We start from the raw sequence: 21,023 nt of genomic DNA, 5'->3' as shown, positions 1-21,023 counted from the left end.
TAACGGACATGAAGCTGTAACGTTATAACTATATATAAACAAGAGAGAAGTAATCGTTTTATCCACGCAATCCGAAATCCGAAAATACTTTCACTGCGCGAATACTTTAAAAAAAGATTAAAATATAACCATCGGGGGTATGAGCTTCCGCCGTTCTTTTTATCTGTTTTTTAGGTCGAAGCAATTAATAAACATGCGCTCTAGGTTGTGACAACGTTGTGTATACATAATTACACATATTTTCATATCTCGATCTTAATGCAGTCTTTCTTCCATTCGTAATGTGGTACACACACTTTACCAATCGAAAAATGACATTTCTGCGACATTATATTCATCCTCTATATCAGTTTAAAAAAATGAATAAACGCTGTTCTAGCGTGTTGGAGCTACTCGGTAGATCACATCAGAACTATCAAAATGCATTTCAAAACATAAGGAATCCTTCATAGATTAACATTTAGTCTCTGAAATCTTATGTTACACAATATCCTTCTTGACTCTAAAAACAAAACAAAATCCCTATGCTGTGGAATAGAGCTAGCTTGAGCTGGCTAGACTTGCTTTTGTATGCGTTTCTAGTTTTATTTTTTTTCATAAAATAGATATATTCCACGGTCATGGTGCAGGACTATTCATATATAGGTGAAGTCTTTTTTCATTACTCTTGTGAGTTCGAGGAAGTACATGAACAACAGCGTGAAAATCCTTGTGAATGTTTGCCGAAACGGTCATGTTCTTACAAGATTTTATCTTGTATTGTTTATAGTGAGTGAGTATGGTTTTACGCCCCTTTTAGCAATATTCCCGCAATATCACGACAGGGGACACCAGAAATGGGCTTCACACATTGTACCAATGTCGGGAATCGAACCCGGGTCTTCGGCGTGACCGGCGAACTCTTTAACCCCCAGGCTACCCGACCGTCCCGTATTGTTTAGGACCGCCTCCGTGGTCTTGTGGTAGAGCGTCCGCCCGGAGAGCGGAAGGTCCAGGGTTCGATCCCGGGCCGCGTCATACAAAAAGACGTTAAAAGATTGTACTTGTTGTTACCCTGTCTGGCGCTCGGCATTAAGGGGCTAAAACAAGGACTGGTCGGCTCGGAGTCAGTATACTGTGTCTGAGTGGGGTATTCATGTTAAACTGCGGCATGGTATCTCAGTGAGCTAGCACTATAAATCGGCATCAGTCCGGACTAGTACAAGCAGCCACACACACACATACACGTGCATGCACGTCGCTATATAAGTGCAATAATCTTGGACGCGACGTTAAATCAAATTTCACCTCACCTCACCCGTATTGTTTAGACAGAAATGTTGTTAATAATTATTCCGATGCTATGGATTAGCATCAGTCCTCGCTGTTTTCTGCGATTTCGCAGTCGCGGAATACTTTGCAGAAATGCCCACTCGATGCAGAAATGTATCTGTCTTGCAGAAAATACCATTTTGTACAGAACTCGTGAATAATTTTGTATTTATCTGCCAAAGAAATAATCAAGGCAGAATTTAAGTATGTAAGTCGAAAGCTGATTTTAAAGCGTGCAAACGGGTATTTATTAAGTTCTGAAGTGAAGCTGTCTTTTGTGGTATCTCAGTGAGCTAGCAGTATAAATCGGCATCAGTCCGGACTAGTACAAGCAGCCACACACACACACATACACGTGCATGCACGTCGCTATATAAGTGCAATAATCTTGGACGCGACGTTAAACCCCATTTCACCTCACCTCACCTCACCTATTGCTCACCGAAAAGTGATCTAATGATCCCAGTGCGTGACACCTTCGCCACACTCTCTACTCTCCTACCCAGAGCTCCCTGCGGTCAGCATTTAACTTACCTCTGCCACAGGCCAAGCGCCATGTGACGATTCGACACACCTTACACGGTCCATTCAATAAAGACGTGTATAGATATATCTATATACACGTCTTTGGTCCATTCAAAATATTGCATATATTTTTCATCTGTTTTATTTTTGACGAGTCGGGATCTATAGATAACCATAAGTATCACATGCAGTATACATGTAGTATATCAAGTGCAATATGCAGTATACCACATGCAGCATACAGCGTGCCGCGGGCAATGCGCGCTTGCCGAATGCGGCGCAGATGCACATATTTCCTGCCCCTCTCCATCAGGTTGGTTGGTTTGTTTTATGCCGCACTCAGCAATATTCCAGCTATATGACGGCGGTCTTTAAGTAATCGAGTCTTGACCAGGCAACCCAGTGATTGACAAAATGAGCATCTACCAACGCAATTGGGATTGATGACATGCATTAACCAAGTCAGCGAGCCCGACCACCCGATCCCGTTAGTCGCCTTTTACGACAAGCATTGTCGCCTTTTACGACAAGCATAGTCACCTTTTACGGCAAGCATGGGTTGCTGAAGACCTATTCTACCCCGGATCTTCACGGGTCCCTGTCCACAAGGCAAACACCTCAGGCAAACGTCTCATAGAATGCGATGTTCCAAAGGTTATATAGACGGCTAGGTAAATGGATGTAGACCAGAGCGATCTGGGCAGTTGAAATCTGGGCGTTGAACACTAAACTCCCAGTGAAGCTCTGTCAATATAACGTTTTATTGCTTTATAATTGTGGATCCGCAGACTTGAGTTGTCAATTGAAGTAATATCCCCTTGAACAACCAAATACACTTCAAAGGTGGATATATATCATGGAATCATTAGAATGGTTAAGTTTCACCGATAAGCCCTACAGAGAGCTAGCGATACGGCCACTTAAATGTATAAAGGTATCGGCATGCATCTCTCTGTCGCAGTTGTAACAGCATATCTATATAATTATGCAAAACAATATGTAATATGTAATGCTCACCGAAAGGTTTGCATCAGGCCAGTCGGTTCTGGTTTCAGAATAACCGCTTTTGTTTACAAACAAGATAAAAGTCCTGTCACGTGATATGCAAATTGCCTGTGGCAGTCTTTATTTTAGGATTGACGGAAATAGCCGAATTTTAGATTGTGGTGTGGTGGTAAATCCCCATTGCACCAGAGTGTGGAGTGAGTGAGTGAGTTGGGTTTAACGCCGCTTTTAGCACTATTCCAGTAATATCATGGCGTGTCAGCTTAATGTGGGAGGAAATCCCGAAATGATGCAGGTCTGAGACTTTTACCACTTCGGTGAAACCCACGAGCATGGGTATGGTGCTGACAAACCTTGAAACATAATCGGGGCGAACCGGGATTCGAACCCACAATCATAGCTAGGTTCCTGGCTTGCCCAAGGGACGCAACTCTGTACAGCGATGCCTTAATGTAGTCACGTTTCTTTGTTACATAAAAGGTTTACGTCTGACCAGGTTTCCCAGATGAATTTACGTTTGTTTTTTGTTTTATCAGTTTAAATTGAAGACATTGTAGACGAGCGGAAAATCACCGAACTTCCCCTTATATTCCTACTGTTGAGATAAAATAGAAATTAAAATTGTCAAACAAAGAAAATAATTTAGTTGGGGTTTTCGACGTCAGGACAGATCATCACTTTTTTATGAACTTGAGTGAGTGAGTGAGTATGGTTTTATGCCGCTTTTAGCAATATTCCAGCAATTATGAACATGAAGGTCAGCCGGTTTCGAGTTAAACTCCAAGCATGGTTGTAGCCACTTGTCACAGTGGGGAGCTTTGACGGGAGCACAGAGCTCCGCGACTGGGCGATCGCTGTGAGGAGCTTGGAAGTTAATGCGGAAGCTGGTTATGTCAGCCTGTCAACAAGTGAAGTTATGTGTGTTTTGAGGAATAAGTAAACGATATTGACAGATGCAACGTATGCAGCAGTGAAATACGTCACGTAGACATGGCGAATTTTACTCGCATGTCTGATGACATGTTGATAGACGCCATAGGACTCGTGGTGAAGGTTGGTCGTCTGTGATTTCGTTCTCATTTTTCTTCGTCACACTTGTATCAGCACCTTATCACGGGACTCGCGACTCGACATATTCATGTGATCTGGTCTGGGAAAAACCCAACAGTCTTGAAATCAGTAATTTACCTTGGCTCTGGGTACTCATGGGTGATATATCTGGGAACACAGTTGTTACAACGGGAACTATTAGTCTGTCTTACAGACCCTGATACAAATATATATCAAAAACAGCCCATGCAAGTCTATAATGTTTGGCAAGTCTAGATCACTGCAGTATCTGAAAATGAAGAGAGTCACTGGGCTCCTTTTTATTATATTTTTATTAAGATAACTGATCAACTGTTTTTTTATGTACGATATGTTCAATTCAGAGACTAAATGTTAGTCTACGGGAACTATAGGCAGGGTATGAAACTCCAAATCTTTTTAGCCAGACCACAGGACTGGCTAGCTGAAATACTTGCCAGCCCTGACCAAAACCTGCCTGCCCACTATAATCATATGTTTCTCAGGATAATTTATTTAAAACTTTAAATCGAATTCATTGTACATGAAGTAATGCAAGAAAAGAAATAGCAAACACTTTTTAGGTCAGATTTGTATTTAATATCCTAGAATACATCATGTAAATAATGCTTATCATCGGGAAATATTTAGAATATTTTTACATATGAAATTTCACCCGACCGTCGGGCAGGGGGATTTGAAAATCTGGCAGCCCGAGTTGAAATCAGCAGCCCGAGTCTCGGACGGTCGGGCAGGCAGGTATTTCGAACACTGGTATAAGTTAACCATTGTACCAACACATACAGTATTCAACGTAATAAGCCCCCACGGCGATATTTGCTAATATATTGGCTAGTCGCGACCAGGGCGATATTTGCTAATATATTGGCTAGTCGCGACCACGGCGATATTTGCATATATATTGGCTAGTCACGACCACGGCGATATTTGCTAATATATTGGCTAGTGAACAATCCCAATTAGCACCCCTTCCAATTGATTAATGTGCACAAGACTTATTTATTCTCGTATAATACATGTGTTATATGCATCCTTAATCATGGGAAATTAAATTCTTGGGAAAATATATCTGTCATATATAAACATTTCAGGCTGTCACGAAACCACGAAATTTACGATCTTTCAACACTGTTGTATTTCACTAAAATTATATTCTAATAAGAGCCCCCTATTTCTAATTTTGAGAGTGCTTATTATGGCGAATACGGTAATTAACAACTATAATACAGTTGATTATTAGTACAAACTGTCGGGCGGGTACTGAGTAGTACGGAAGCCTTTAAGGGCCATTTGTTTTCTTCTTGAAATTTAAAAATGCCAAGTTGAAATTTCAAGATGCTAATTTGAAATTCAAGATGCTTACTTGAAATTTCAAGATAATAACTTGAAATTTCAACTTAGTATCTTCAAATTTCAACTTAGTATCTTCAAATTTCAATAAAAAACAAAAAAAACAAATGGCCCTTCAAGGCTTCCATACAGTAGGATGCATGCATCTAAATACTTTTTGGCAGGTCTCCGGTTAAACAGTTCCCAATCGGACATCTTGTACCCAACTCTTGAGACCTGCACCGGGTACCCTGAGAGTAAAGTTACACTTGTCAGCTATGGGATTAATGCCTTAGGTTTTTTTTGTTTAAGTCCGAACATAGAATGTATTTCATTTCAACTAAAATGTCAGATAAATCATATGTACATCTTTTTGGGTAGTACTTCATAAACAGGATGCTGTCTGATCAACTAGAAAAATATGACTGAACTGAGTGAATAAATCAGGCATATGAAAAAACATTTATAAAAAAATTAAAAAGATGCATCCTTACCTACTGTATTTTGTGTGGTTTGGGTCTAGAATATAAATGTTTGTTTGTTTGTTTGTTTTTTAACGCCGCACTCAGCAATATTTCAGCTATATGATGGCGGTCTTTAAATATTCGAGTCAGGACCAGACAATCCAGTGATTGAGATCATGGGCATCGATCCACTCAATTGGGATACGATGACATGCATCAACCAAGTCAGTGAGCCTGACCACCCTGTCTTGTTAGTCGCCTCTTATAACCTCCCCCCCCCCCTTTTTGAAAACTAAATGTAGACAGGATTTTGTTATGGACCCCTTTTTTGTTTCATTGTTGGTATTAAACAGGCTGCACTTTTCATTCCAATTTTAATCAAGTTTGTGTCCAAGTGGAATAATTTTTACCTATCCTTAGACAGGAAACATGTTTAATATCCCTGATAACCTCTTAAAATGAAAAAATATGCTGTTTTCACCTCCTTGTTTATATTTTCCATTCAGATGGACGATGGAACAAAACGAGGACGGTTTGGAAGCTACGAGTTGAAATATGAAGAGCATTATGTTCTGCGTTCACAGAACACACAGAGCCTATTGAAGTTCTTCATACCAGGTAGTAACTAGAGCTGAAATGATATGGTGGGGCCACGATACGGCAGTATCCCGATACTATGGGTGTGATGCCATTTGTATCCCGATACAGAGGTTTTATTTCATAAGTTTGTTTGTTTTTAAAAAAAAAAAAAAAAAAATAAATTATTTCATAAGTTGATATCCTTTCTTTTCACAGTTGAATAACAACCCTGAATAATTTGTTTTTGAATTTCAGAGATCAAAAATGGGATATTGTAGGGCAGAAAAGTATCGACTAGAGGGCGCTGTGAATATTATGCTATTTATAGACAACTGGGAAATACTAGACAACCTGCATCAGCTGTTTTTTTAACAGTTTTGTTTCGCCTTTGAAATCTGTTATTATTCGTGTTTTTAGACTAATATGTAATTTATTGTATTTATCGCGATACAGAGATTGTAATTTCATGTTGGCCTCGTATCGGGATACAATACTTTATGACTATATCGTTACGATTCTGGTAGTAACTTAGAATTTTAACCCTTATAATTCCTTCTTGTGAGTGAGTGAGTGAGTGAGTATGGTTTAACACCACTTTTAGCAATATTCTAGCAATATCACGGCGGGGGACACCAGAAATAGCCCCAAAAGCATTTGAAATTATCTTTCATGAAATTACTTTTAGGTTTAGATTACTGGTAGTTTTTTTTATAAGAAGGAACACATACAGTCAAGTCTCGTTTATCCGACACTCGTTAATCCGACAATCGGCTTTATCCGACACCATATATCCGAATAGTGTTTGAAACTTATCTATCGTGTAGTTGTCCGATTTTCGATCACGAAATTTGATACTACTAAATTTAGTTTCTCCGACATGCTCTTTAATCCGATATAATCATATGCAACCATCGATGTCGGATTAACAGGACTTGACTGTATACGAGTTATATAAAAAATATAAATATAATGATGTGAGTCAGGTGAAGAGTGAGGAAGGCAGGTTGAAACCTGAAAATTATTTTATTAAAGGCCTTTGGAATAAAAATTATTTTTTTGTGCATATTTTTTAAAGCTATCAGATAAATATAGCTTTTCCCTTCAGATGTCAAGTCATTTCAAGCAATGAACCAGCCCAGCTCTTCTGATTGGTTGAGCTACCACAAAGAATCAGAGCAGACATTTTATGACTTTCTCGCGTCCACCCATTACACCCCAGACTGTGTGAGACATCGAATCTACATCCAGCCTTTCAGCATTGATGAAGAGCAGGTGCCCCCAGGCATACTCACAGCTGTACAGTCATACACCAACATATTCTTTGGAATGGATGTGGAGGTCCTCACTCCAATTTCGCTGAAGGGGGACGTTCCTGAACGGGTGAACGCTTATTCCAGGACCTTGCAGGTAGATGCATTGGTTGTGTTGAGTAGACTGGTGAAACTGGTTAGGAAAGATGCTTTCTGTGTGGCCGGGATCACTCTGTGTGACCTCTACCCCGAGGAAGACTGGAACTTTGTGTTCGGCGTAGCCAGCTGCGCTGCGCGATGCGGTGTGCACTCCCTGGCGCGTTACCTTGACAACTTTGGGATGCAGAAAACTAGCGTGTTTGACAACAGAGGGTAAGATAAACCATGAATACGTCTCTGTTTCTGTTGTCATATTGGCTTTAGTGAGTGAGTGAGTGAGTTGGGTTTTAACGCCGCTTTTAACAGTATTCCAGTTATATCACGGCGTGTCAGCTTAATGTGGGAGGAAAGCCCGAAGTGATGCAGGTCTCAGACGTTCACCACTTCGGTGAAACCCACGAGCACGGGTATGGTGCTGACAAACCTAGAAACATAATCGGGGCGAACCTGGATTCGAACCCACAATCATAGGTTTCTTGCGTGCTCAAGAGATGCAACTCTGCACAGCACATCGCGGCCCCTTAGAGGACTGGGTCACCCGTGCCCCCCATATTTGTTTTAGATTGCAAACTAACGGAAAAGTCCCCAACATTTCCCTCACATTTTCTCTGTACCATTTACTTGTTTGTTGAAATGAAGTATAGTGTTCCTGTAGGTTTTTGAAACTGCCAGTCCTGTTGGACTGGCAAATTACCAGTCCCCACTAATTTTTGTAAGTCTGAATGAAACTTATGAAACTTACCTGGTCATAATTCTTTCAACATCATATTCAATGCACATGTGATCTACATGTCATTTACACAAAGTTCAGTCACAATTTTCTCTTTCATTTTAATAAGGGGCGGTCGGGTAGCCTAGTGGTTAAAGCGTTCGCACATCACGCCGAAGACCCCGGTTCGAATCCCGACATGGGTACAATGTGTGAAGCCCATTTCTGGTGTCCCCTGCTGTGATATTGCTGGGATATTGCTAAAAGCGGCGTAAAACCGAACTCACTCACTCACTCATTTTAATATTTCGAGACGAAATCGCTACAAATTTCTTTTTAACATTGAAGCACAGCAAAAAGTTGTGACCTTGCACTAAAATTCAACAAGGGAAATCCTAATGGTAACAGACAAGCTGACTTCTTTAAAAAATATACTTATATGAAAATTGCCAATGTTTTGTTTTGTTTAGTAACAAAGATTTTATAAGGTACTTTATTTGCCGGTCCACAGGGACTGGCAGTCACCTGAAGTACTGGTCCAAGCCTAACTATACCGGTAAAAAAATGCAGTGAACATAACACTTGATTTCACCTCATTCACAAGTCCTTGTTTTAGCCCCTTAATGCTCACTCACTGAACCACTCACTCACTCAGTCACCAAACCACTCACTCACTCACTCAGTCACCGAACAACTCACTCACTCACAAACACAACCACTCACTCACTCACTCACTCACATTCACCTAACCACCCACCCACCCACCCACTCACTTAGTCACTCACTCAAACACAACCACTCACTCAACCTCCTCACTTATTCACTCACTCACTCACTCAACCTCCTCACTTATTCACTCACTCACTCACTCACAAACACAACCACACACTCTCTCACTTACTCACATCCACCTAACCACCCACTCACTCAGTCACTCGCTCACAAACACAACCGGGGCGGTCGGGTAGCCTAGTGGTTAAAGCGTTCGCTCGTCATGCCGAAGACCCGGGTTCGATTCCCGACATGGGTACAATGTGTGAAGCCCATTTCTGGTGTCCCCCGCCGTGATATTGCTGGAATATTGCTAAAATCGGCGTAAAACCATACTCACTCACTCACAAACACAACCACTCACTCAACCTCCTCACTTATTCACTCACTCACAAACACAACCACTCACTCACTCACTCACATCCACCTAACCACCCAACAACTCACTTAGTCACTCACTCAAACACAACCACTCACTCAACCTCCTCACTTATTCACTCACTCACTCACTCAACCTCCTCACTTATTCACTCACTCACTCACTCACTCATAAACACAACCACTCACTCTCACACTCACTCACATCCACCTAACCACCCACTCACTCAGTCACTCGCTTACAAACAACCACTCACTCACTCACTCACCAAACCACTCACAAACACAACCACTCACTCACTCACATCCACCTAACCACTCACCCACTCACTTAGTGACTCACTCAAACACAACCACTCACTCAACCTCCTCACTTATTCACTCACTCACTCACTCACTCAACCTCCTCACTTATTCACTCACTCACTCACAAACACAACCACTCACTCTCACTCCACTCACATCCACCTAACTAGCCACCCGACCACTCACTTAGTCACTCACTCAAACACAACCACTCACTCAACCTCCTCACTTATTCACTCACTCACTCACTCAACCTCCTCACTTATTCACTCACTCACTCACTCACTCACAAACACAACCACTCACTCTCACACTCACTCACATCCACCTAACCACCCACTCATTCAGTCACTCGCTCACAAACACAACCACTCACTCAACCTCCTCACTTATTCTCACTCACTCTCTCACTCACTCCTGCTGTTTCTTCCCAACAGTGACAGCATGCTGCTGGTCCGAGCCTGCAAGACCCTGTGTCATGAAATGGGTCACATGTTTGGCCTGTCTCACTGTGTCCACTTCAAGTGCCTGATGAACGGAGCTAACCACCTGCAGGAGTTGGACTCGCTCCCAGTGTTCCTGTGCCCAGTGTGTCTGAGAAAACTCCACTACTCATGTGACTTTGCCATGTCTCAACGGTACGAGAAGATGTTGGACTTCTGGACCAGCTGCAGCGCACAAGATGAGGTGTGCTGGCTGAGGCGCAGGATCTCATTTCTCGAGGATTAAGATAGGGAATGGTATGATGAGAGTTTGAAAGGTACCGGCCGACACCCCAAATTGTCCCTTGAACTCACTGCCTAAATGACATGTCTTGGAGAAAGGTCAAGTCACCAATACAAACGACGCAGAATCTCATTTCTGGAGGATTAAGATAGGGAATGGTATGATGAGAGTTTGAAAGGTACCGGCCGACACCCCAAATTGTCCCTTGAACTCACTGCCTTAATGACATGTCTTGGAGAAAGGTCAAGTCACCAATACAAACGACAAACAGCTGATTTACATAGATCAAGCAATTATGTGATGAATCTTATATACAATGACAAAGTGAACCTTGTCTCATCTTTTATCTATTATCTATTATCTGTTAATCCAAGCAAGGACATTACTATGGGTCAGATCTAGAGCTACAGATCAGCTGCATATACCCCCCAAAATATCCAAACCCCAAATACTTTCAGTTAACTTGCATAAAAAAAAAGCATGCATTAAATGAAAAACACAAATGTATAAAAACAGAACGCGTAAATACTCAATGAAGCTTTTTCAGCATGCCTATAAAGGAGCTAATTTCCGAAACACAATTACGAGCTAATTTACTTTCTGAGTCAAGCCTATATATATTTAGGACAGTTATATATACTGAACCGCAAAAGAAACATCACCCCAAGAAACATTGCATGAAAAGTTGTCATTTAAATATCTGGGTAATTTTTGTCTAAGTTTCTAAAATTTAACATTACCTTGTCTGGAAAAATGAAATTTGATTTGGATAACATTCATTCGTTATTGAATTGCTCCCACATGCCAAGATTGACAAGAAATCAGCGACACGAAGCCCTTGGACGATTGCAAGCTGGACAAGCCGCCCGGCAAGTAGCCAGTGCATTTCATGTCCAAGTAAGGACCACATACAGGCTCAAGCAACGGTACGAGACCACCAACACTACAGATGACTGACCACGTAGTGGAAGACAAAGGGTCACCACCCGACGTCAGGATCATCAGGCTGTGCGACAGCATCTTCAAGATTGCTTTGTTACTGCTGAGGACATGGGGACACACCAGCGACACATTAATGTGGACACCGTGCATCGATGATTGATGAGCAGACACTGTGGATCCATTCAGACACCACGTCATCGCCGGGACCGTCTTCAGTGGGCAACACAGCACCAGCATTGTCGCCACCAGTAGTGGTGAAGACTCCTCTCCTCAGACGAGAGCCGTTACTGTATCTCAACAGCAGATGGCAGAGAGAGAGTCTGGCGGCATCATGGGGAACGTTATTCGGATGCTTGTGTTGTTGAGAGAGACATCATGGTGTGGGGTGGAATTGATCTTGCACAGAGGGTCGGCCCTGTGGTCTTCCAGAACATTGGTCCAGGGAGAGGCAATGGTGTCACAGCAGCTCTGTACATTTATCAAGTCTTGAGACCACACGCCATACCTCATTTGGCACGTCGCCGCAACCACAAATTTCACCATAACACCTGTGCCCACACGGCGTGAGCAACAAGAGACTTCCTCCAGAAGAATGGCATCAGAACCATGCAATGGCCTGCCCTCAGTCCCGATTTAAATCCCATTGAGCACCTGTGGGACGAGATTCAATGATGTCTGAATGACGTCCGACCAAGGCCGACAACTGCAGCTGAACTGCGTCAGGCGTTCCTCAGAGTATGTGCTCAAGTGCTATGGCCTTCATCAACCACCTCATCCATTCCATGTATCGACATTGCACGGCAGTCATCAATGCACATGGCGGACACACGAGATACTGACTTTTGATGCCATTTTCTCAGAGACTAGTGTTGTGTTTCACTTTAAGAACATTTGACACTTTAATTTCAACCTTGATGATCAGGTTTGCCAAGTTTTATCTTTTTAATATGTCTCAAAGTATGCTTATAGTGTTTGGACAAATAAGGTTTCTCATATATCTATCCATTGTACCGTTTCTTTTGCAGTTCAGTATACATCTGAAACATTATTTCATTTTTTTAAAAATCTTACATTGATCACTAATTTTGGGAAAAAAACAATAGAGTGATGAATAGATGAGTGAAAAAATATTGGTTACCCAATGAAAAATATAATAAACCATTTACAATAGATACCCCAGAGTAAAAACTCAATTGCTCAAAATGTTGTCTGGAGCTCTAATGGGTGTCATCATATATATTTAAATTGATTAATTGCAGGTCTCCATTGGTAATTTATACACATACATGATAATCATATTTTCATTAATCAATATTTGGATATGTTGTGATACGTTTGAGAAAACGTCAAAACAATGCCACATTACCAGACTTATTCTGTGGACATTCAGGTCTTCCAGTCCAGCTATGAACGGCACAGGTGGCCCAGTAGTCTAAGCTGCTGAAACTTGCTGTCATTGTTGCTTATGATTGTGGGTTCGAATCCCAGATCGAACCTAAATTTCTTTTGTTGTCATGCTCGTGGGTTTCACTGACATGTATGACTTTGGGCTTTCCTGCCACATGAAACTTGCATGCCATGATATAACTGGAATACTGTTCAAAGCATAATTGGAACACACTTTTTTTAGTTTATATTTTTTCATATTTTAGTGTGTGAGTGAGTGAGTTGTGCCTAATGCTGCTTTTAACAGTATTCCAGTTATATCACGGCGTGTCAGCTTAATGTGGGAGGAAAGCCTGAAGTGATGCAGGTCTTAGACCATTACCACTTAGTGAAACCCACGAGCACAGGCATGGTTCTGACAAACCTAGAAACATAATCAGGATTCAAACCCACAATCATAGGTTTCTAGCGTGCCCAAGCGACGCAACTCTGCACAGCGAAATGCGGTGCCTTAGTCAAGTGGGCCACCTGTCCCCCCTTTTATATTTTAGCCAACAAATAGCTTGGAGGAAATTGAAATTAAATTAAATTGGTTTTGTTTTTAATTTTGATTAAGGTTCTGTATTTTAGTGTATCAGCAACAAAGAACTGTTTATAGTGCAATAAGTTATTTTTGTTTTAATAATAATGTATTCAAGCATTTACTGTTTCAAACAAAAGTTACATTGATCTCATTATGAGTTGTTTGTAGAGAGTGAGTGAGTGAGTGAGTGAGTATGGTTTTACTCTGCTTTTAGCAATATTCCAGCAATTTCACAGCAGGGGACACCAGAAATGGGCTTCGCACATTGTACCCATGTTAGGGAAAAGAACCCCAGTCTTCGGCGTGACGAGCGAACGCTTTGACCATGTTGGGAAATGAACCCGGTTCTTTGCTGTGTGGAGTAAATGCTTTACCAACAAGGCCAGCTGACCGCCCCAGTTTGCTGGAACACACAATATATGAGATAAATGTTTATTTGATGAGACAGTTGTCTTCAGTTGGATTTGTGTAGTTGAATCTGTTTACTTTCCTAATCAATCAGGGTGGTAGGGTAGCTGAGTGGTTAATGTGTTGGCCTGTCAAGACAAAGGCTGGGTTCAATTCCCCACATGGGTACAATGTGTGCAGTCCATATCTGGTGTCCCCTGCCGTGGTGTTGCTGGAATATTGCTAAAAGTGTAAAACTCCCTCACCCTAATCAGTCAGAAATGGAGATGTGAGGAAAATAGAAATGAGTTCAAGTTAATTTTATAATTTGACTCTGATTGGCTGAACCCATTAACAGTGAGAGAGTGAGTCAGATGGGTTTTATGCCACTTTTAACACTATTCCAGTTATATCGCGGCGTGTCAGCTTAATGTGGGAGGAAAGCCCGAAGTGATGCAGGTCTCAGACGTTTACCACTTCGGTGAAACCCACGACAGGCTATGGTGCTGACAAACCTAGAAACATAATCTGGGCGAACCCGGGATTCGACCCACAATCATTGGTTTCTGGCATGCCCAAGGGATGCAACTCTGCACAGCGAATCCTGGTGCCTTAGACGGCTGGGCCACCCATGCCCCCAAATCCATTAACAGTGTATGTAATACAGTGTTGTATCAGTGTGATTGTTTGTGGCTTCAGAACGCCACTCATCAGTAATGTTTCTACTGTTGCCTTATTTATTGTCATCAGTATATATCCAACACATCTCACTTAGTTTATGACTATACTTTTTTATTCATATTTATTTGTGTTTTCAAGTTGATATTTTAATTAAAGGACATGCACCCAATGCAATGTCAACATAGATTCCTTCAGGGACTAGAGCAGCGTTAGAAATTGGCACCAGTCCTATAGTCCTTACCAAACTGCCCAGTAGTAAAGGTATCCTAAGGACTAGTAGAAATTGGCCCATTTTAAGGGTTTTGCTATATGTTATCATTATAAGGACTAGTGGGCAAAAACTGTTCGTTTCTAACCCTGCAATCTACGCAATTGGGATATGATGACATGCATCAAGCACCCGATTCAGTTGGACGCCTCTCATAAAAAGCATCCTCAACTCTTATGGCAAGCATCGATTGCTGAAAACCTGTTCTCTACCAGGATCTTCACAGGTCTCAAACTAAGTACTCTTGGACGGCGGTCTGTTAATAATCGAGTCTGGACCAGCCAATTCAGTGATCGACATCATGAGCATCGATCTATGCATTTGGGATACGATGACTTATGATATGATGCATAATTCAGGGCAGTGTGTCTGATAACCCGTACTCATCAGTTCCCTCTTATGAAAAGCATGGGTTGCTGCAGACCTTGACTTTATGTCATGGCAAGGGGATTTATTGCGCAAAGCAATAACAATAACAATAACTTAATTCCCATTTTGGTCAAAAACTTAGTTTCTAACCCTGCTAGAGCCATCGAACAGGATATGCACCAAATGCAATGTCAACATAGTTTAGAGTTCCCTTCAGGGACTAGAGCCATCGGACAGGATATGCACCAAATGCAATGTCAACATAGTTTAGAGTTCCCTTCAGGGACTAGAGCCATCGGACAGGATATGCACCAAATGCAATGTCAACATAGTTTAGAGTTCCCTTCAGGGACTAGAGCCATCGAACAGGATATGCACCAAATGCAATGTCAACATAGTTTAGAGTTCCCTTCAGGGAATAGAGCCATCGGACAGGATATGCACCAAATGCAATGTCAACATAGTTTAGAGTTCCCTTCAGGGACTAGAGCCATCGAACAGGATATGCACCAAATGCAATGTCAACATAGTTTAGAGTTCCCTTCAGGGACTAGAGCCATCGGACAGGATATGCACCAAATGCAATTTCAACATAGTTTAGAGTTCCCTTCAGGGACTAGAGCCATCGAACAGGATATGCACCAAATGCAATGTCAACATAGTTTAGATTTCCCTCCAGGGACTAGAGCCATCGGACAGGATCAGCAACCCATGCTTGTCGTAAAAGGCGACTAACGGGGTCGGGTGGTCAGGTTCGCTGACTCGGTTGATGCATGTCATCGATCCAAATTGCGTGGATCGATGCTTATGATATCAATCACTGGATTGTCTGGTCCAGACTCGATTATTTACAGACCGCTGTCATATTGCTGGAATATTGCTGAGTGCGGCGTTAAACAACAAACAAACCAACCAACATCGGACAGGATATGCACCCAATGCAATGTCAACATAGTTTAGAGTTCCTTTCAGGGACGAGTTCCATGGACACTTTATTTCCTCAAAAAAGCTTTCCGTGTTTTGATTTAATTGTTTTCTTATGACAACCTATTGTTATCAGGTGATTTCCAAATTTAAAAGCAAAGCTTTACCAAGAAATCGATACACACAGAGCTAAATTGTGAAATCAGAAAATGACCATACAAAATCAATGAATAATCAACAAATCATATTAAAACACACAGCGTTATGTTTTCAATAAAACAGGCGAATACAATGAGTCAAGAAGGTTGCAGCAGTAATGAGTAGGCCCGTGAAGATCCGAGGTAGAGTAGGTCTTTAGCAACCCATTCTTGCCTTAAAAGGCGACTATTCTTGTCGAACGAGGCGACTAACGGGATCGGGCGGTCAGACTCGCTGACTTGGTTGATGCATGTCATCGATCCCAACTGCGTGGACCGATGCTCATATTGTCAATCACTGGATTGTCTGGTCCAGACTCGATTACTTAAAGACCGCTGTCATATAGCTTGAATATTGCGGAGTGCGGCGTTAAACAACAAATAAACAAACAAACAAAGCAATAAGTAACAGGCCCAATACGTTATGTCAGTGCACACACGGATGTTCAGAGTTTGTCCCTGTTGATTGTGAATACGGACAGTGATGGGACCTGGCAGGAATCCAGTGTGGTCAGACAGGTATTTGGCAAGTAGATAAGACACAAATCAGGTCGTGAAAGTCATCAAATTGTCAAGGTGTCGCTCTTAAACAGGATCAGCAAGTCTTTTAGAAGACGGTCCATAAGAATATTTATGGTGATTTTTTTCAGGCTAGAGATCTCAGAGTGGGATGGCACATTTGGTAACCTATTTGTCTCAGTTACATTGTTGATATAAAATATAAATATAAAATAAATAAATTTTTAGCTTCAGTTGCAAAACCAGCTACTTTATTAATTAAAACTATGAGCCAACATTTTTTAACAGGAAAAACAAGGTGATATTTGTGGCAGAAAAAATCTTTTTTTTTTAATAGTCAGATCATTTTTTGCAGGAATGTTGAGAGACAATTTATTATTTTCGATAAAATCCCAGCCCCATCTCCCCCCTCTCCGATATTATTAAATGGACGATCCCTAAAGAGGGACCATGCATGGTAAACAACATCTTCCCGAGGCAAGGCAAGGTGGCTGACTGACTGTAAAAGTGCAGTTTCCATCCTTGGCATCCTTGCCGGACTAGGCTGCAATTACATTACATTTTGGCTGGACTTGCAAAATCGCGCAATGAACTAGACATCCGGTTAGTTAACAACATGAATTTCAACGTGCTGATTTCGGTCGACTGCAGGATTTGCAAATCATGTATAGCTCCAACTGGGCGTCGACAGATATTTTGCAAATTCTTTCATGTTTTTAATGAAGGCGCTCACGTGATTTGATGCACTTCACGGGGTAGGACCCGTTTAATACAATATAGATCTTGCTTATCGAGCAGATCGTCTTGACTGGGCGCCGCCATTTTGTTTGAAGCAAATGAAAGTGATATGAGAGATGTTATCTGATTGGTCCATAGGAGGAACACAGAAGGGACATAACTCATAATAGCCACTTGTGGCGATACGATCGAGCCTGGAAATTTCAGCCTAGTTCGGCAAGGGGGGAAACTGGACATTTATAGACAGTTATAGCCCTTGCCTCAGGAAGATGAGTTGACAGCGAGTTACTTGTAGTGGAGCTTGTAGACAGAGTTTAAGAACAGTATTGAAAGTGTGAGTGAGTAGGGTTTAACACCGGTTTTAACAGTATTCCAGTTATATCGCGGCGTGTCAGCTTAATGTGGGAGGAAAGCCCGAAGTGATGCAGGTCTCAGACGTTTACCACTTCGGTGAAACCCACAAGTACGGGTATGGTGCTGACAAACCTAGAAACATAATCGGAGCGAACCGTGATTCGAACTCACAATCATAGGTTTCTGGCGTGCCCAAGGGACGCAACTCTGCACAGCGAATCGCGGCGCCTTAGACGACTGGGCCACCCGTGCATGCACGTGTGTGTGTGTGTGTGTGTGTGTTGCTGCTTGTACTAGTCCGGACTGATGCCGATTTATAGTGCTAACCCACTGAGATACCATGCCGCAGTTTAACATGAATACCCACCTCAGACAAGTATATTGACTCCGAGCAGACCAGTCCTTGTTTTAGCCCCTTAATGCCGAGCGCCAGACAGGGTAACAACAATTACTATCTTTTAACGTCTTTTAGTATGACGCGGCCGGGGATCGAACCCCGGACCTTCCGCTCTCCGGGCGGACGCTCTACCACACGACCACGGAGGCGGCTTATCATACTTCGAGTCTGATAGTAGTCACAAAAGAGATCTTATGGTCACAAACATTTATTTCAGTTAATAAATGGACATAACTTGTGAACTTGTTTGGGTAAATCTGTAATAAATATCGCTTCTGTCTTGACGTGTAAAATCCCTTTCAACTTGTGTAGTCCTGAGACCCCTGCTTTTCGTAAGAGGCTTTTTTTAGGGTTTTTAGGCTCGCCAACTTGGTTGATGCTGTCATCGTATCCCAATTGCGTGGATCGACGCGCATGATGCCAATCACTGGATTGCCTGGTCCAGACTCGATTTTTTAACAGACCGCCGTCATATATAGCAAGATTATTGCTGAGTGCGACGTTAAACAACAAACAAACAAACCTGCGAGGCCGACCTTCCCTCATGTAGAGGAACATTGAAAACAAGCTTATTGCAGAGGAAAAGAAGGACGCAGCAACAAATGGTAGCTTTTCTAAACTGTTCTGTGCCACTTTTGCGCCTCTTATGCGGCACTTTTGCGGCTCTAACACAATATATCTCGCATCAGGGCAGTTTCCCGCCACTTTCCGGGTTAGAACCGGTTTTCAGCAACCCATGCTTGCCGTATAAGGCAACTATGCTTGTCGTAAGAGGCGACTTACGGGATCGGGTGGTCAGGCTCGCTGACTTGCTTGACGTTTGTCATAGTATCCCAATTGCGTAGATTGATGCTCATGATGTCAATAATTGGACTGTCTGGTCCAGACTCGATTATTTACCGCCTGCCGTCATTTTGCTGGAATATTTGAGCGCGGCGTTAAACAACAAACACAATTATCAGATGAATTTCGTAATTATCAAACCAACAATAACATAACTACAGAGGTGCCATTATCATTGTACCTATTTCTAATGCATGCACAACACTATTGATTTTGTGGCCTCAGCTTTGAATGTGAAAATACTTATAAATAGGATTTTATTTGCGCTTTATATGATAATAGAATATTTAAACACATCTCCAAGGTTGCATGAGTTGTGTCCCCTGGTACACGGTTGTCCAAGCTCCTCACAGTAATAGCCCGTTCGCGGAGCTCTCTATACTCCTTCCCAGCGCGTGACACCTTCGTTACACTCTCGGTATAGTATAGAGAGCTCCACGAACGGACTATCGCTGTGAGGAGCTTGAAGGTTGTCATGCGACTCTCGGCTGTTACAGAACATCTCGGCAAGCGTGGTAAGAAATCAATGTTACAAATTAATCCAAACGATACCCACAATCCCAGGTTCTCCCTGATTATGTCGGAACTCTACCATGGCTTTCACAAAACACTAAAGTTCAATAATACTTGCCAATAAGTTCTTATCTCCCCCTGGTTTATTATCTCCCCTTGTGAACTCTTTCGAAAACAGAGATAAAACGGTCCTATCACGCGCTTGACGTTCACTTCCGGAGAGGTTTTGGAAAACGAACGAAACGAAAACGAAACAGCGGCATTATTGCACTGTCAGCTCAAATTATAGATGGAAAAGTGGTAGACGGACGGGTGCTGATATTGCATAGGTTTCCAGCGAATCAGTCACTAAGGAAAGCGTGGATTCGACTTCTCAAGTTGGTCAAAAAGGATTACAGATAAAACACCACCCAGCGCCAATGTTAGGAACACTTCAAGGATGGTCTTTTCAGACGGTGTTTAATACCATCCATTTTCGGGGGAAAACGTTCAACACGTATCAGTCTACATAAACAATATATTATTGAGGCTTAAAATTCATGTTATTTAATGATGCATGGATACCCCTAAAGACCAAATAATTTTCATATAATACTCATTACGATATTGTTATATAAAAAAATACATCGTTGCAATGAGCATGAGTAATTTGAAATTACATCTTTTACTAATGTTCATCCTGAGAATGGACATCAAGGATCTGATTGCAATTGTTGTAATCATAGTTACATCTATTTATTTTTTATCTTACAAATTTTCAGTTTGATTCCAACTCAGATGAGAGTACCATACAAAGGGAGACCCAATCACCATCAGCTGAGCAATCCAGGGACAGTGACAGTTGGAGCGAGCATTCTGTGTCCGACCATCAGCAGATTCATATCAAGTCCTCAGGATCAAGTGTGGAAACTTCCGATGTCATGCATGGCTATTGTGGACAACTTGAAGATCATGCCGCAAGTCATCTTGTAAACAAGTGTTTTTTTAACAGGCTGATTATCATCTATGGGGCATTGATGCATCCACTCAGACAGATATATTTGATAATTTAGGTGTGACTGTAGACTAACATCTAGTCTCTGAAATGAGCACATCTTACATAAAAAAAACAGTTGTTCAGGTATCTTAATAAAAATATAATACAAAGGAGCCCAGTGACTCTGATACTGCAGTGATCTAGACTTGCCAAACATTATAGACTTGCATGGGCTGTATTTGATATTAATTTGTATCAGGGTCTGTAAGACAGACTAGTACTAGTGTGACTGTGTCAACTCAAACATTGAATGATAACATATCAAACGCTATATCAAAACCAAAA

The 21,023-nt window shown here is 41.8% G+C and overlaps 1 protein-coding gene across 2 annotated transcripts; it reads left to right on the top strand.

Annotated features, from left to right (window-relative positions):
* The first annotated feature begins 3,696 nt into the window (after positions 1-3,696).
* LOC124120354 (archaemetzincin-2-like) lies at positions 3,697-20,703 on the top strand. 2 transcript variants are annotated; one of them, XM_046483162.2, is made up of 4 exons: positions 3,697-3,894; positions 6,230-6,341; positions 7,408-7,924; positions 20,464-20,703. In XM_046483162.2, exons 1-4 carry the CDS (start codon positions 3,832-3,834, stop codon positions 20,672-20,674), a joined length of 903 nt encoding a protein of 300 aa, XP_046339118.2. In that variant the 5' UTR covers positions 3,697-3,831; the 3' UTR covers positions 20,675-20,703. The 2 variants fall into 2 exon arrangements, with proteins under 2 accessions (XP_046339118.2, XP_046339117.2); XM_046483161.2 differs by lacking the exon at positions 20,464-20,703 and adding an exon at positions 10,313-11,196.
* Positions 20,704-21,023: the final 320 nt, after the last annotated feature.

Source organism: Haliotis rufescens, unplaced genomic scaffold (assembly GCF_023055435.1).
Source record: "Haliotis rufescens isolate VD_foot unplaced genomic scaffold, xgHalRufe1.0.p SCAF_18, whole genome shotgun sequence".
In the NCBI taxonomy this organism is placed as follows: domain Eukaryota; kingdom Metazoa; phylum Mollusca; class Gastropoda; order Lepetellida; family Haliotidae; genus Haliotis; species Haliotis rufescens.
Note: the sequence above shows the minus strand (reverse complement) of the source record. Positions and strands in the feature narration are given on the sequence as shown.